General features: G+C 34.8%; 1 protein-coding gene across 1 annotated transcript; it reads right to left on the bottom strand.

Moving 5' to 3' along the window:
• Positions 1-1,725: 1,725 nt before the first annotated feature.
• Positions 1,726-7,839, bottom strand: LOC130844687 (nuclear autoantigenic sperm protein-like). Its single transcript, XM_057720795.1, has 2 exons — positions 7,816-7,839; positions 1,726-2,930 (listed from the first exon to the last, which is right to left on the bottom strand). The coding sequence occupies exons 1-2, from the start codon at positions 7,837-7,839 to the stop codon at positions 1,833-1,835; spliced, it is 1,122 nt and encodes a 373-aa protein (XP_057576778.1). The 3' UTR covers positions 1,726-1,832.
• Between the last annotated feature and the right edge of the window lie 10,613 nt (positions 7,840-18,452).

Here is an 18,452-nt window from a genome sequence, read left to right as displayed (position 1 = left end):
ACTGTTGAGTCCTTTTCTTTTCTTTTTTTTTTTAAATCCATGTAGTCACTCTATGTCTTTTGATTGGGGAATTTAAACCACTTACATTTAAGATAATTATCAACAGGGAAGGATTTGGTATTGAATTTCATTCGTTGTTTTCTGATAGTTTTGTATTTCTTCTGTATGATTTTCCTTTTTATCTGTCTTCCTTTGTATTTTGTTGATGTTTTGTATTGATATGCATTGATTCCTTTCTCCTTTTATTTTTCTTTTGTGGTGACATTGAGGCTTGCATAAAATATCTTATAACAGTCTGTTTAGACTGATAACAACTTAAGCCCAGTCATGTACAAAAACTGTCTATGCATTAGACAAGGCAGGTGCCTCTGCCAGTCTTCAAACTGGCCGTGTACAGGTGAAGACTCCCACCAATCAGCCTGACTCAAGATTCCGGGGGTCTCCACCAACTTTTCCTTTCCCAGGGATAAGCAGGCAGCCATGGTTTTGCCCATTCATTTGGGCTGAGTTGAGGTGGAAAGGAGCTATGGCATGTAGTCCAAACCACCATTCACATCCTTCCCCAGATGGCTAAATTATGCCATACCCATCAGAGCTCCAAGACTGGCAAGTCAGTTCTATGGGCAGCCCCAGAGAAACTGGTGTGTTGTATGCATGGATCAATCCTTTCCCTCTCTGGAGGAAGCTAAGAGCTGGAAATTTTCATATGCATACTCTATGCTAACATGGGGAGAAGAATCTATGGAGTCTACCAACCCAAGCCACTATTTCTTTTCTTCCCTAGGTGGCTAGACTACGCTGGACCCATCAGAACTTCAAGAATAGCAAAACTTCTTTGAGCGCTGCTGGAGAATTTGAAGTTCTACATACATGGATCAACTCTTTCCCTTACTAGGAGTAAGCTGAATTTTTCATTTGCTTTCTCTGTGCTAAGAAGGGTGAGGATCTACAATGTCTAAAAGCCCGAGCATTTCCCTCCCTGGGGGAAGACTGTCGCTAGACTGTGCTGGGCTCATTGAAACTCCAAGATTGGCCAGAGAAAAGCCAGTCCTCTGAGGCATCCCTCAGAAAGGTTGGGGCACTGGATATGTATATTTACCCCTTCCCTCCCCTAAGTGAAGATGGGAGCTAGGGAGTATTTTGCTGATCATATGGTTCTATGTCTGGGGCAGGGACTCTGGTGAGGGCTTTTATCAGATCTCCCTACTGGCTTTGATGAGTCTGGTTTCATGTTCTTCTGGAGCGCAAGAGCCTTTCAGTTAGTTTCTGGATTTTTCACAGATGGAATTTATCTGTGAATTGTTGCTGAATTGCTGTGTTTGTGGGTGAGAGGAGGTGCAGGGCTTCCTACTCTGTTAACTTGCCGTTGTACTAGCATTAAGATTTTCTCATTGTTCCAATTCATACGTATTGGGGCAATACCCACATATTACACAAATCCAAGGAGTCATCATTACAATAGTTTTACAATGTAAATGGTGCCCTCTGTAATTGTAAAATTCTATTGCCCTTCTGTTAGTATATTTTGCAGACTGAATGAAGGCTGGGATTAGGTTGGGAGGAAAAGGTCATGAAAAAGGGGAGCTAGGCAGCTACTGAAGTTAAACCTGGTCTGTATTAGAGGATTATCTCATTATGACTTGAATTGTATTTCCTTAACGACTAAAGCTATTGAGCATCTTTTCTTGTGCTTATAGGCTATTCATATATATTCTTTTTTTTTTCTTTGCTTACAATCTTTATTGAAGTTATACAAAAAGAACCCCCCAAAAGTGAAAAAATACATTATATACAAAAAACAATTTCCATTGAGAGGAAGGCTCTGCTCCCTCTTAACATGCAGTGCTTTCAACTGTAGCTCCGGCTTCCACTGTCCCCTCCACTGCTGCCCGACTTTCAGCCAGATTCTCAGCCTCCTCCTCCATGTTTTCCGAAACTTCAGTTCCACTGCAGACAGCATCCCCACTGCCTCCATTCACCTCCGGCTCTTGTTTGGCTTTCTTTGCATCATCTTTCCGGGGGCTCTCTTCCTCTGGTTTCCTCTTCTTTCTGACAAGGTGGGAAATATCGGTCACACAATTTGATGAGGAAGCACCATCTGTTGGCTTTCTACTTGCAATCATGGAGACTGAAGAGCCTCCTCCACTAGAAGTGAAACCTGAAGTAGAGCTCTCCACCAGAGTTGCTTTCAGAGCCAATTCAGCTACATTCCCACTACGCTGGGACTCCTTTGCATCTTCTATCTTCTCTCTAATTTCAGGTAGCAGCTCCTTCAGCTCCTCAATTTCTTTCTCATATTCAGTAGGTGATCCTTCAGCCTCCTTCATCTGCTCATTTAGTACAGCCATTCTCTTCTCAATGACTTCAACAGATTTGCTGAACTGTGCCACTGCTTCATCATACTGAGAGTTGTACCCATAGGCCAAGCCCAGCTGGTAGTGGGTCTCTGCAAGGAGCTGATCATGGGCTTCCAGGTACTGCTCCTGCAGGTTTAGGCAAGCCTGGAACTCCTCCACAGCTTGGATGTAATTCTCAGATTCAACACTAACTTCTCCAAGTTTAAGATGTGCCTGTGCAGCATAAAGCTGAGCTTCTTTTGTGTCTTGCCTTTTAAAAATGATCTTTGCTAAATCCAGCATATCCCAGGCAAGCTCTAGGTTCCCAATCTCCTCCTCTTCATTTTCTTGAAGAGACTTGTTTTCAAGAATTGAATCATTTGGTGTTTCTTCAGCCTTGTCATTTTCTTTATCCTCCTCTTCTGAGCCCTCGGTTTCTTCACCCTCTTTCATCTGTTCTTCTTTGTCTTGTGTCTCTTCATTAGCAGCTATCTTAACTTTGTCTTCAGGGGATTTCTCAGTAGCCCCCTGGGCTACCTCAGTCTCAACCCCATCTCCAGCTGCCTCAGGCTCTTCTATAGACAGCTTAGTCTCCTTTGAAGAAATGTCTATTCAAATCCTTGGCTAATTTTGAAAATCGGCTTATTTGTTTTTTTATTGTTGAACTCGTTATATACTCGTTATTGTAAGAATTCGTTTTGTATTCTGGACATATGTCAGTTATATATAATTTGCGTATACTTTCTTACTGGTGCCCTTTGCAGTACAAAAGTTTTTAATTTTGATGAAGTCCAGTTTATCTCTTGAATTTATTACATCTAAGAAACCATTGCCTAAGCCAAGGTAAGAAGTATTTACATTTATGTTTTCTTCTGTGAAGAGTTTTAGCTTTTATATTTCCGTAAAGATCGTTTAAGTTTTTGTATACAGTTTGAGGCATTTTGATTTGCGTTTTGATATCCAGCTATATCAGCACCATTTGTTGAAAAGATTTTTCTTTTCTAATTGAATTGACTGTCTTTGTCAAAAATAAATTGACTTTAAATGTAAAAGTTTATTTGTGAACTCTCAATTCTGTTTCAATAATCTATATATTTATCCTTATACAACACTATCTTGATTATTATAGCTTGCTAGTAAGATTTAAAATTGAGATGTGGGAATCATCCAAGTTTTTTTCTTTTTCAAGATTGTCTTGGCTATTCTGGGACCCTTGCATTTCCAAATAAATTTTAAGATCAGCTGTCTATTTCTGCAAAAAAAAAAGCAGAATTTGAGGGTTTTGATAGAGATTTTCATTAGGATTTATTTGTGGAGTATTACCGTTTTGAGAATATTGTCTTCTAATTAATGAACTTGAGATTTCATTACATTTATTTAAATCTTTTAAAATTACTTTCATCAGTGTTTTGTAGTTTTCATTGTAAGTGTTTTACTTATTTCAACTTATTCCCAAGTATTTGATATTTTTGATGTTATCATAATTGAAATTGTATTCTTAATTTTCTGATTGTCTATTACAGTGTATAGAAGTTGATTTTTTTTTTTAGGTTGATCTTGTATCCAGTAACCTGCCAAACTTATTAGTTCTGATAATTTTTTTTTTTAATTTGTGATTCCTTAGGATTTTCTGTATACGAGATCCTGTCATCTGTGAATAGACATAATTTTACTTCTCTCTCCTATCTAGATGCCTTTTTTTTTTTCTTGTCTAATAGTCTTGGCTAGAACCTTCACCACAATGTTGGATAAAAGTTACTAGAGTAGACATATTTGTTGTATTCTTGATCTTAGGTAAAAAGCAATTGGTCTTTCACCATAGAGTATACTGTTAGATATTGTTTTCTTATAGATGCCTTTTATTAGGTTTAGGAGGTTCCCTTCTATTTCTAGTTTCTTAAGAGATTTTATTTTAAAATGATGTTGGATTTTGTCAAGTGCTCTCTCTATGTTTATTGAGATAATCATGGGTTCTTTTGTCATTTATTCTACTGATATGGTTTATAATATGGTTTGTTTTTTAGATATTAAAAAATTCTGCATTCCTAGGATAAATCCCACTTGGTCATGGAGCATAATGTTTTTTATGTTTTATAGGCTTTGGTTTGCTAAAGTTTTATTCACGATTTTTGTGTTTATACTCATAAGAGATATTGATCTCTGTTTTCTTTTCTTATGTCTTTGTCTGGTTGTGGTACTATCATGGTACTGACCTCCTCAAACTAACTTGTAAAGTATTCTCTTATCTGTTTTTTTGTTTGCCAAAAATATGCATTTTCTTTTTTTTTAACATTTAGTAGAATTTAACAACTAAGTCAATTGACTGTGGACTTTTCTTTGTGGGAATTTTTTAAATTAATTCAATTTCTTGTTGTGTGTCTATTCAGATTCTCCATTGGTAGTTTTCGTCTAGGAATTTATCAATTTCATCTAAGTTATCTAGTTGGTTGACATATAATTGCTCCTTTATATAATACTCCCTTATTTTCTAGTGGGAGGATTCAAATAAATAGAATAATTTCAGATATGGATAATTGTTCTGAAATAATTGGTCCCCAGTGCCTATAGAAAAATCTTAACTTTTTTTTTCTTTCTGGTGTTTAGGGACCTTCATCATTTGTTTCCTCTTTAATGTTCTTCAATTTCACAATAAGAACTCTTGCTCAGTAGAGCAGGTCTGTGCAATGCTGTTTGGATTCCCCATACTGCTTCCTACTTCTCTGCTGAGGTCCTTGCAGTTCCCCATGCCTTGATTCCTTTTCTTTTTCTCCTTCTTAGTCACCTAAAGGATTCCCTCAACTCTGCTCAATTTAACAGCCTCTGGGAGACTTTCCTGATTACTCCAGCCCTAGGGAGTCACTTCAGATCCACACTTGTAGTACCTATTGTTGCACTCATTTGGCATTAACACAGGTGTTCTCATGAACTGTTTAGTGTTGCCTATGCAAGTTCTGGCACTCCAGATAGATTTGATGCTCTTTGCAGGAAATAAAAAGTTGATTTTTAAACCTCTTTGTAATCTTGGTACTTATCACAGGAATCTAAAAACTGTACTCAATGAATTTCGGGGTATTATGTAATGAATACATGAGTAAGTCCTTCCTTTTAGTGTAGATTTTATTTCCTAAAGTCAGGTTCTTAAAATTGCCCCTGAAAGACTGAGATAAAATACCCCTCAATCTTATCTGATTTGAACTTGTACTCCCATGAAGTATTCCCCAAAATGTGTTAACAAAACTTTTCAGTGTCAATGTCTACATCTCAATCCACTGTTTCTTTGTAATATGGGGATATTAGTATATATCTTCTAGGACAAGTATAAGGATTAAATGGAATTTTACATGTAAACTTTTTTTTTCTGTAGAGGAAAGAGATGTGAAATATGTGTGGTTACTTATTACCGATAATTTTCTTTTTTTTTTCATTGTTTAATATGAAGTATATTTGATGTACAATATTATATGTTATGTGTATAGTGATTCACCATTGTAAAGGTTATACTCCTTTTATAGTTATTATAAAATATTGGCTATATTTTATATATATCCTTGTGTTGTACAATATATTCCTGTAGCTTATTTTATACTTAATAGTTTGTACATCTTATTCTCTACCCCTATATTGTGCCTCCACCCTTCCCTTTCCCAACTGGTAACCACTAGTAAAAATCACAAAGCATTCCACAAACATTAGTGCTGTTGTTAAAGGGATGAACTGAGGTAAATGTAGACAATATGAATACACTGTGCTTTCAGAGAAAATTTTTCTTTCAATACTTAAAAAAAGCATTTTTCTCCTCCCCCTAAAAGCATTTTTCTCCTATTTTATATGGCAGTTTCAGGTAAAGCATTTTTTAAAAAGCATAAATAGTAGAGGACAAAGGGCTCAGATGATGAAGAGTAGTACATGGGAATTTGAAGAAATGTCAGGTACATCATATACTTCTGTAAAAGAGATGTAGGGTATATCTATCTGTAGTTATATTCCATCTATCACTGGGGAAACCTATGGGATGTACAAACCAACGAATCAAGTGAGGTACTTTTAGTTTTTCAAAAGGACATTGGCTAGATGTCTATCATATCCCTTACTTCTTTTCCTTCTTTTTCATGTGCCTGGTGTTGGCCTATATTCCAGCTTTCCTTGCAGTTGTGTGATCATATGATGGAGCTCTGACCATGGAAATGAACACACTCTCTTTTTCCTTATCTTCCAGATAGATATAGTGACCCCCCCCCATCATATGCTTGGGCTTTGAAGTTGATCACTTAAGTTGGCATAATTGGGTCTCTAAGTGACTGCATGAGATCATGTAATATATATTTTATGAAACAAAACAAAATTACAGCAACATGCTAAGGACTCTGAGAGGCTCTGCAGTAATTAAAATTATTTTTTATTTTTAGTCTATTGTTATCCAAACTTATTGGTCCATAAAATATTTTGAGATTGTGGAAAGGGGTAATAATGTCCATTAATATCTGGTGGAACATGCTTTGTGAAATTTTGTCTTAGAGAATTGATTCCTCTAAGGCCCTAAACCACTGTTCAGCCAGAGATACTGCAAATAGACTGGAATAAAGAATAAATGTAGGACAGAAACAGTTAGTAGATCTACCTGCTGCTATGAGTTCCAATAAAATCTGACGACTTTCATGTATAAACATTAAACTAGGCAAGCAAAAGGAAAGAAAAAGGCAAAAATAAGGTTCTTTTTTGACATTGATAGAAGTCAAGTTTTTCTGCTATTTAAAATTCTTTAATTTGAAAAGAATTGACACTAACACATATATGATTTTTTAAAATTTTTACAGATTTGGGGGTATATAAATTATATCCTATAAATTCACACATAATAAGAGTACACAAATTATTTTATTATAGAGTTGTACAACCATCAACACCATCCAGTTTTCAAACACATTCATTACCCCAATGTTCCCTTATGCCCATTTGAAGTCAATATCAGACAACCATGGATCAGCTTTGACTTTTATGGAGCTTTGATATAAATGTAATCCTGCCATATATAGGTTATTGCATCTTTCTTCTTTTTCTTAGCATAATGGTTTTAAGATCCATTCGTATAGCACATATCAGTAGTTTGTTCCTTATATTCATGAATAATATTCCATTGGATAAATACCCCACATTTTGTTTATCCTTTACCAATTAATGGACACTTGAATTGTTTCCAGTTTTTACTATTATGAATAATTTTTACTATAAATGTTTTTACACAAATCTTTGTGTGGATATATGTTTTTATTTCTCTTAAGTAGATATATGAGAGTAGGATTTCCGAGTCACAAATTGACAGTGTTTTCCAAGGTAGCTTTACCATTTTACACTCCCACCAGCAATTCAAGAGCAAGATTATCCACATTTTCACCAACAACTGTTATTTTCTGCCTTTTTGATTATAGTTATTCAAGTGGGAACATAATGATATCTCATTGGGGTTTTAATTTGTATTTACCTGAAGGCTGATAATGATGAGCATCTTTTCATATGTTTATTACGGCTTCATACATCTTATTTGGTGAAATGTCTATGCATGTGATTTGACCATTTTAAAAACTGTGGTTTTTGTCCTTCGAGTTGTAAGAATTCTTTATATAATTTGGATAGAAGGCCATTATTGTATATATGATTGAAAACATATTTTCTGTAAGCCTGTACTTGCTTTTAATTTTGTTATTGGTGCCTTTTGAAACTCTCAAGTTTTAAATTTTGATTAAATCCAGTTTATCAATTATTTCCTTTTTTTGTGATTTATCACATTTCAGAATTCCTTAACCCATGGTCATAAAAATTAATTCCTGTTTTATTCCAGAAGATTTATAATTTTAGCTCTTATCTCTGGGGTCTGTACTTCATTTTGAGTCAATATTTCTATGTTGGTGTGGGGTATCTACATTCATATTTTTGCGTAAGGATATCCATTTGTCCCAGCATCATTGTTGAAAATACTATTTTTCTCCCATTGTATTGCTTTGGGATATTTGTAAAAAACAAAACAAAACAAAACAAAAAATTACCCATAAATGTAAGGGTTTAGTTCTGGATTCTCAAGTCCATTCCATTATCTATACGCCCATCATTGCAAGGGTACCACAGTGCTTCAATTAATGGATAGCGGGTACTGTAAGTCCTTCAAATTTGCTCTTCTTTTTCAAAGTTATTTAAGTTATTTGAGGTCCTTTGAATATATGAACACATTTTCAGATAAGCTTGTCACTATCCAGAAAATAAAAGTCTGATGTTATTTTCATAGGGATTGCATTGAGTATATAGATTAATTTGGGGAGAATTTCCATCATAATAATGTTGAAAATTCCAATTAATGAACATGAAATATCTCTTGATTTATTTGGATACTCTTCAATTTCTTTTAGTGTTTTATAGTTTCCCATGTAAGTATCTTAATTGTTTTATAAGTATTTAAAACTTCTATTTAAATATAACTGTTTTCTTAATTTTATTTTCTAATTATTCATTGGTAGTACATAGAAATACAATTGATTTTCTATTTTGTAACCTTTCTGAACTCACTTATTAATTCTATCAGTGTTTGTGTGCATGTGTGTTGTTATGTCTGCATTTTCGCAAATATGACCAGATTTCCTGTGAATAGTTTTACTCCTTCCTTAAAATCTGAACCATTTTATATTTATTTTAGTTTGTTTTATTGCAATAACTAGAACTAAATTATTGCATAAAAGTGGTGAGAATGAACATGCCCTCATGTCCACATTATGAGGACAGCCTTCAGTGTTCCAACATTAAGAAGGATGTAATTTGTAGGTTTTTCATAGGTGCCCTTGTCAGGTTGAGAAAATTCTCTTTTATTCCTAGTTTGTTGAGATATCTTATCATGAATAGTAATTGAATTTTATTTAATGTATTTTTGGTTGAAAATATGGGGTTTATCTTTTATACTATTAATATGATACATTAATTGATATTGAATGTTGATATACCAACCTTTCATGCCTGGTAAAAATTTCATTTGGTCCTGTTTGAAAATCCTTTCTGTGTTGCTGATTTGTTTAGCTATAATCTCATTAAATGTTTTTTTCATTCTGTTTATGAGAGATACTGACCTACAATTTTCTTTTCTTTCTTTTATTTTTTTTAAATTGAAGTATAATTGACCTACAGCACTACTTTAGTTCCAGGTGCAAAACTTAGTGATTCAGTATTCCTATACATAACAAAATGATCACCACAAAAAGTCTAATTACTATCTGTTGCTATACAAAGTAATTAAAATATTATTGACTATATTCCTCACTCTGTACATATCATACCGACTCATTATTGTTTTGTAACTAAAAATTTCAACATCTTAATCTCCCTCACCCATTTCTCTCCTTCCCCTTCCTTTCTTCCCACTGACTAACACATTCTGTGAATCTATGAATCTCTTTCTGTCTTGTTATATTTGTTAATTTATCCTGTTTTTTAGCTTTGACATATAAGTAAAATCTTATTTGTATTTGGCTTTCTCTGTCTGACTTATTTCACTTAGCATAGTGCCCTCTCGGTCCATACATGTCACAAATGGCAGGATATCGTTTTTTTTTTTTTTTTTTTTTTATGGCTGAGCAATATTCCATTGCACCAAGTCTTCTTTATCCATTGAACTGTTAATGGACACTTAGTTTGCTTCTATTGATATATCTTGACTATTGTAAATTATGCTTCCATGAACATAGGGGTATGTCTTTTGACATATGTCTTTTCAAACTAGTTTTTGTTTTCCTTGGGCAAATATTCAAAAGTGGAACTGATGGATTGTATGATAGTTCTATTTTAAATTTTTTGAGGAACCTCCATCGTGTTTTCCATAGTGGCTGAATCGATTTACATTCCCACCAATAGTGCATGAGGGTTCCTGTTTATCCACATCCTTACCAACACGTATTTGTTGTCTTTTTGATGATAGCCATTCTGTTGGTTTAAAGTGGAATCTCATTGTGGTTTTGATTTGCATTTGCCTGATGATTAGTGATGTTGAGCATCTTTTCATTTGCCTTTTAGCCACCGTATATCTTCTTTATAAAAATGTCTCTTCAGGCCCTCTACTCATTTTTAATCTTTTTGTTGTTGTTGTTGTTTTTGAGCTGTATGAGTTCTTTGTATATTTTAGATATTAATCTTTTATCAAATATATCATTTGTAAATATCTTCTCCTATTTAGTAGTTGCCTTTTTGTTTTGTTGATTGTTTCCTTCACTGTGCAATAGCTTTTTAGTTTGATGTACTCCCATTTATTTTTGCTTTTGTTTCCCTTGCCTGAGGTGACATATCCAAAAAATATTGCCCAGACCAATGTCAAAGAGCATTCTTCCTATGTTTCCTTCTAGGAGATTTATAATTTCAGGTCTTGCATTTAAGTCTTTAATCCATTGGGAATTTATTTTTGTGTATTGTGTGAGAAAGTAGTCAGTTTGATTTTTTTGCACGTAACTGTCCAGTTTTCCTCACACCATTTATTGAAGAGGCTGTGTTTTCCCCATTGTATATTTCTGTCTCCATGTTGTGGATTAATTAACCATAAAACTGTGGGATTATTTCTGGGATCTCAATTTTGTTACATTGATCTATGTGTCTGTTTTTGTGCCAATAGCCCATTCTATTGATTAGTGTAGGCTTCAAGTATAGTTTGAAACCAGGGAGCATGATACTTTCAGCTTGTTCTTCTTTCTCAAGATTGTTTTGGCTACTTGGGCTTGTTTTTATTTCCATAGAAATTTTAAAATTATTTGTTCTACTTCTGTGAAAAATACCATTGCTATTTTGATAGGGATTGCATTGAATCTGTAGTTTGCCTAGGGAAATATGGTCATTTTAACAACATTAATTCTTTGAGTCCATGAGCATGGTATATTTTTTCATTTGTTTGTGTTGTCTTCAGTTTTTTTCATTAATGTCTTACAGTTTTCAGAGTACAGGTCTTTTATATTCTTGGTTAAATTTATTCCTAGATATTTTATTATTTTTGAGGCAATTGTAAATAGGACTGTTTTCTTAATTTCTCTTCTTGATAGTTTGTTGTTAAGCATATAGAAATGCCACAGATTTTTGTATAACTTTTTGTCTTGCGACTTTACTGAATTTATTTATTAGTTGTAGTAGTTTTTTAGTGGCATCTTTGGGATTTTCTACCTATGGTATCATGCATTATAAATAGTGACAATTTTACTTCTTTCTTTCCAGTTTGATTTCTTTCATGTCTTTTTCTTGTCTGATTGCTGGAACTTTTAATATTATGTTGAACAAAAGTGGCAAGAGTGGGCATCCTTGTCTTGTTGCTGGTCTTAAAGGAAACACTTTCAGCTTTTCACCATTGGGTAAGATTTTAACTGTGGTTTTGTCATATATGTCTTTTATTATGTTGAGTTATGCTCCTCTGTACCTACTTTGCTGAGAGTTTTTATCATACATGGATTTTGAATTTTGACAAAAGATTGTATTATAACTATTGAGATGGTCATATATTTTCATTTTTCAGTTTATTAATGTGATTTATCATATTGATTTTTTTGCAAATATCAAACCATCCTTGCATCCCTGGAGTGAATCTCGATCATAGTGAATAATCCTTTTAATGTATTGTTGAATTTGATTAGCTATTATTATTTTTTTTTAAGATTTCTTTCTTTCTTTATTTATGGCTGCGCTGGATCTTGGTTGCTATGTGTGGGTTTTTTCTAGTTGTGGCAAGTGTGGGCTACTCCTCATTGCAGTGTGCAGGTTTCTCAGTGCAGCGGTTCTCTTATTGCAGAAAATGGACCCTAGGTATGCAGGCTTCAGTAGCTGTGGTGCATGGGCTCAGCAGTTGTGGCTCTCGGGCTCTAGAGCACAGCCTCAGTAGTTGTGGCACACAGGCTTAGTTGCTCTGCAGAATCTGGGATCTTCTCAGACCAGAGCTTGAACCCGTGTCCTCTGCATTGGCAAGCAGATTCTTAACCATTGTGCCATGAGGGAAGTCCCCTAGCTATTATTTTTTGAGATTTTTTTTGTCTATGTTTATCAGGCATATTGGCTTGTAATCTTTTTCTGTGGTGTCTTTTTCAGGTATCAGGGAGATGCTGACCTCACAGAATGAGTTTGGAAAGCATTCCTTTCTCTTCAGATTTTTGAAATAGTTTGAGAAGTATAGGTGGTAACTCTTCTTTAGATGTTTGAAAGTATTCAGCTGCAAAGCCATCTGGTCCTTGACTTTAAATTGGTGGAAGTTTTTTATGATTGATTCAATTTCATTAATGGTAATTGGTCTGATCATATTTCCTAATTCTTCCTGATTCAGGCTTGGGAGACTGTACATTTCTATGTATTTATATATTTCTCCTAGGTTGTTCATTGTATTGAAGTATAATTGTTCATCATAATCTCTTGTGATCCTTTGTATTTCTGTAGTGTCAGTTTTAACTTTGTCTTCGTTTCTGATTTTATTTATTTGGATCCTCTCTCTCTCTCTTTTTTTTTAAGTGAATCAGCTGTATTTATACATATATCCCCATATCCCCTCCATCCTGAGACTCCCTCCCACCTTCCCTGTCCTGGCCCTCCAAGGCATCACCCATCATCAAGTTGATCTCCCTTTGTTATACAGCAGCTTCCCACAATTTACAGTTAGTAGTGTAAATATGTCTATGCTACTCTCTCACTTCGTCCCAGCTTCCCCTTCGCCCCCCCCCAACCCCGTGTCCTCCAGTCCCTTCTCTGCATCTGCATCCTTATTCTTGCCCTGTCACTGGGTTCATCAGTACTATTTTTTTTTTTAGATTCCGTATATATGAGTTAGCATACAGTATTTGTTTTTCTCTTTCTGGCTTACTTCACTCTGTATGACAGACTCTAGGTCTATCCACCTCATTACATATAGATCCATTTCACTCCTTTTTATGGCTGTGGATCCTCTCTCTTTTTAAAGTTTTTTTTATTTTTTGATGAGTCTTGCTAAAGGTTTGTCAATGTTTGTTTATTTTTTCAAGGAACCAGTTATTAGTTATTGACCTTTTCTATTGTATTTTAGTCTCTCTTTTTTTTTTTATTTTGCTCCAATCTTTATTATTTCTTCTTTCTACTAACTTTGGGTTTTGTTTGTTCTTCTCTTTCTAGTTCTTTTTTTGTGTAAGATTAGGTTATTTAGTTGAGATTTTTCTTTTTTCCTGAGGTACACTTCTATTGCTATAAATGTTTCTCTTAGAACTGCTTTTGCAGTGTCCTGTAGATTTTGGAACACTGTGTTTTCATTTTCACTTGTTCCAGTAACTTATTTTTATTTCCTCTTTGATTTTTTTCAGTGAGTCAGTTGTTACTAGCATGTTGTTTAGACTCTCTGAGTTTGTGTTTTTGCAAGTTTTATTTTGTTTTCTTATAATTGCTTTCTAGCCTCATACCATTGTGGTCAGAAAAGATGTTTAATATGATTTTAATATTTTTAACTTTATTGAGACTTGTGGCCTAATGTATTCTATCCTGGAGAATATTCCATGTGCACCTGAAAAGAATGTTTATTCTGCTGCTTTTGGATGGAATGTTCTATATATATATATATATATTTGTATTAAATACATCTGGTTTAATGGGTCATTTAATGCCAGTGTTTTCTTATTGATTTTGTGTATGGATGCTCTATCCATTGATGTAAGTCAAGTGTTAAAGTCCCCTACTATTATTGTGCTACTATCAGTTTCTCCCTTTATGTTTGTTAATATTTGCTCTATGTATTTAGATTTGCCTATGTGGGGTATGTATATACTTATAACTGTTATATCTTCTTTGTGATTTGATCCCTCTATCATTATGTAATATCTTTCTTTGTTTCATGTTACAGTCTTTGTTTTAAAGCCTATTTTGTGTGATATACATGTTGCTATCCCAGATGTTTTTCATTTCCATTTTTATGGAACACCTTTTCCCACCCTCTCACTTTCAGTCTGTATGTATCTTTACATCTGAAGTGAGTCTCTGTTAGGCAGCATATCTGTGGGTTCTGGTTTTGTATCCATTCAGCTACTCTCTGTCTTTTTGATTGAAGCATTTATTCCATTTATATTTAAAGTAAATTTAATAGGTATGTACTTAATGACTTTTTTTTTCTGGTTATTTTGGTAGTTCTTTTTTGTTCTTCTAATCTTCTTTTGCTATCTTCACTTGTGATTTGATTACTGTATTTAGTATTATGTTTAGATTTCTTTCTCTTTTTTGTGCGTATCTTTTATAGATTTTTGATTTGTGGTTAACATGAGATTTATATATAGCAATACATATTATATATATGGTTTGTTAAAGTTTCTGATCTCTTAAGTTCAAACACATTGTAACAATCCCCCATTTTTACTCTCTCCCCACACATGTTTAATGTTTTGTTTCATATTTTCCATCTTTTTGTTTTGTGTATTCCTCAACTTAATGTGGATATAGATGATCTTACTTCTTTTGTCTTTTAATGTTCCTACTAACTTTATATGGTTAATCTATTATCTTTATAGCATATTTGCTTTTATCAATAAGATTTTTCCTTTTATAATTTTCATATTTCTAGTTGTAGTTTTTTTCCTTTTCACTTAAAGAAGTCCCTTTAACATTTCTTGTAATGTTAGTTTAGTGGTGCTGATCTCTTAGCTTTTGCTTGTCTGGAAAACTTTTAATCTCTCCTTCAAATCTGAATGATAGCCTCGCTGGGTTAGTATTTTTAGTTGTAGGTTTTGTTCGTTTGTTTGTTTTTTCCTTTCATCACTTTAAATATTTTGGCCACTACTCTTTTGCTCAAAAGTCAGCTGATAGTCTTCTGTAAGTTCCCTTGTACCTAACTAGTTGGTTTTTCCTTGCTGCTTTTAAGATTCTCCATTCATTTTGTTTGTTTTTTAGGTTTGGACTTTATTAAATATGCATTTTAAAATTATAGATTTAGTCATTCAAAAATAGAAAAAAGTAATGTTCAACTTTTTAGAGAACAAAAGTGAAATATGAAAAATAACTTCAGTATATTCCAAAAGTTGTATAAATAGATGAAAAAAGAAATGTATGTAAAGGAGAAAGAAGAACACAAAATGAATTCATAGAATTCAATCTAAATATATCATTAAATACATTAAAATATCTCCATTCATTTTTAATTTTTGCCATTTTAATTCAGTGTGTCTTGGTGTGGATCTCTTTAGGTTGATTTGTTTAGGACAATCTGTGATTCCTGGACCTTGACATCTGTTTCTTTTCCCAGGTTAGGAAGGTTTTCAGCTATTATCTCTTCAAATAAATTCTCAGTCTTTTTTCTCTCTTACTTTTGGGACCCCTAATGCAAATATTAGTACACTTCATGTTGTACCAGAGGTCTCTTAAGCTGTCCTCTATTTTTTAAATTATTTTTTTCTTTTTTCTATTTAGCTTTTATGATTTCCACCACTCTGTCTTCCAGTTTGGTGATTTGTTCCTCTGTTGTGTTGATTCCTTCTAATGTATTTTTTATTTCAGTTATATTCTTCAATTCTGTTTGGATTTTCTTTGTATTGTCTAACTCTTTGTTAAACTTCTCACTGTGTTAATCTTTTCTTCTCCTGAGTTCATTGAACATATTTATGATCATTACCTTGAATTCTTTATTGGCTAGATTGCTTATCTCCACTTAGTTCTTTTCCTGGGGTTTTGTTTGTTCCTTCATTCGAAACATATTTTTCTCTGTCCTCACTTTACCTAATTACCTGTGTTTATTCCTATATATTAGATAGGTTGGTTATATATCCCCATTTTGAAGAAGTGGTCTTATGTAGAATACCTCTTATGGCACCCTGTAGCACAGTCTCCTTTGTTTACCAGAGTTTTATGCTGTAGGGGTGCCCCCTATGTGGGCATAATGGAAGGCAGGGCTGGTCCCCAGCCCAATTGGCTGCCAGGTCCTGCCTTGTGAAAAGACTGAAGGCCTGCTGGTGGTTAGGCCCATGTCCTATGATGTCTGACTGTGCAGCCTGAGGGGGTCCTTGGTATAGTGCCACCCTTTGGTGGCCTGTGCTGTGTTCTGGGGTGCCTGGGTGCATTGCTTGGGGTATCCTGGTGCTTATTATGGGTAGGGCTGAATCCCCAGGTGGCTAGCTGCAGGGTTGGGGATTCCTAGGGCCATTGCTTCTCCACTGGTGGGCAAGGCTGGATAGCCATATGGCTGGCTGCTCAGCCCAGGGTGTCCCAGTGCTGGTGCCAAGTTGTTGGTGGAAAGGTAAGCCCCTGGCAATGATAGCCTATATGGAGGATTCCAGAATTTTGCTTGCCAGTAGCAGTGTCATCATGGTGAAATGAACTCCCAGAAATGGCTGCTGCCAGAGCCTTGTTTCCAGGGTGATTTCAGATTGCCTCCTACCTCTCCTGGAGTCTCTCCAAGATCATCAAGTGGTTCTGTCCCAGGCTTCTTTCAAATTACTGCCTCTGTTCTGGGTCTTGGAGCATGTGAGGTTTTCTATGAGTCCTTTAGTAGTGGAGTCTCTATTTCTTTCAGTCCTCTGGCTCTCCCATTATAAGCCTACTGATCTTCATAGCCAGACATTCTGGAGACTTTTCTTCTCTGTGGAGGACCCTGGGCTGGGGAGTCTGATATGAGACTCAGAACCCTCATGGGTTGGGGATAATCTTTGCAATTGTGATTATCTTCCCATTTCTGGGTCCCTAACCCAGGGGTATGGATCTTGACTGTACTGCATCTCTGCTCCCCTACCCATAACATTGTGTTCCCTTCTTTGTATATTTAGTTGTGAAAAGTCTTTTCTGCTAGTCTTCAGGTTGTTCTATTGATAGTTTCTCTGTAAATATTTGTAATTTTAGTGTACCCATGGAAGGAAGTAGCCCAGCATCTTCCTACTTTGCCATCTTGGTAACATCCCTGCAACTTTCTTTTCTTTTTATACATTTCATTTGTTATCATAGTGTTACTGACCTCTTAGAATATGGTAGAAAGTGTTGTGTTCTCTGTTTTCTTGTGGTTTACGAAATACTGGTAACATTTATTCTTTAAGTAAATTACAGATTTGATAAGATGAGTTCTCTGGGTCTGAACTTCTTTTTGGTAGGGAAAATTTTCATCACAAATTCTATTTCTTTACTGGTTATAGATTTATTCAGAGTTTCCATTTTCTCTTGAGTCAGTTTCAGCAATTGTTTCTAGAAATTTGTCCACTTCATCAGAGTTTCCTAATTGGTTGCCATAAATTTGTACACAGTATTCTCTCTTATTTTTTTTAATAGACTATAAACAGCATATATTTAGAGTGTACAATTTGGTATCCCAATCTCCCAGTTCATCCCCCCCCCCAACCCTCCCTGCTTTCCCCACTTGGTGTTCATGTGTTTGTTCTCTACATCTGGGTCTCTATTTCTGCCTTGCATTTCCTCTTTCATAGTTGTTAGCATTTGCCTTAGGTATTGAGGTGCTCCTATATTGGGTGCATAAATATTTATAATTGGTATCTCCTCTTCTTGGATGGATCCCTTGATCTTTATGGAATGTCCTTTCTTGTCTCTTGTAACATTTTTTATTTTAAAGTCTATTTTATCCGATATGACTGTTGCTACTCAAGCTTTCTTTTGATTTTCATTTGCATGGAATATCTTTTTCCATCCCCTCACTTTCAGTCTGTATGTGTCCCTAGGTCTGAAGTGGGTCTCTTCGAGACAGCATATATATGGGTCTTGTTTTTGTATCCATTCAGCCAGTCTGTGTCTTTTGGTTGCTGCATTTAGTCCATTTACATTCAAGGTAATTATCGATATGTATGTTCCTATTACCATTTTCTTAATTGTTTTGTTTTTGTTTTTGTAGGTCCTTTTCTTCTCTTCTGTTTCCCGCTTAGAGAAGTTCCTTTAGCATTTGTTGTAGGGCTGGTTTGGTGGTGCTGAATTCTCTTAGTTGTTGCTTATCTGTAAAGCTTTTGATTTCTCCGTCCAATCTGAATGAGATCCTTGCTGGGTAGAGTATTCTTGGTTGTAGGTTCTTCCCTGTCATCACTTGAAATATATCATGCCACTCCCTTCTGGCTTGCAGAGCTTCTGCTGAGAAATCAGCTGTTACCCTTATAGGAGTTCCGTTGTATGTTATTTGTCATTTTTCCCTTGTTG

Source organism: Hippopotamus amphibius, chromosome 2 (assembly GCF_030028045.1).
Source record: "Hippopotamus amphibius kiboko isolate mHipAmp2 chromosome 2, mHipAmp2.hap2, whole genome shotgun sequence".
In the NCBI taxonomy this organism is placed as follows: domain Eukaryota; kingdom Metazoa; phylum Chordata; class Mammalia; order Artiodactyla; family Hippopotamidae; genus Hippopotamus; species Hippopotamus amphibius.
This window is presented reverse-complemented; position numbering and strand designations above follow the sequence as displayed.

Excerpts from the sequence above, each read along its gene's own strand:
- LOC130844687 (XM_057720795.1), bottom strand. The coding sequence starts at position 7,839 with ATGCTCATCATTATCAGCCTTCAG. Across the intron at positions 2,931-7,815 it reads TCATCATTATCAGCCTTCAG|GAGACTAAGCTGTCTATAGA; the intron begins GTAAATACAAAT and ends ATTTCTTCAAAG.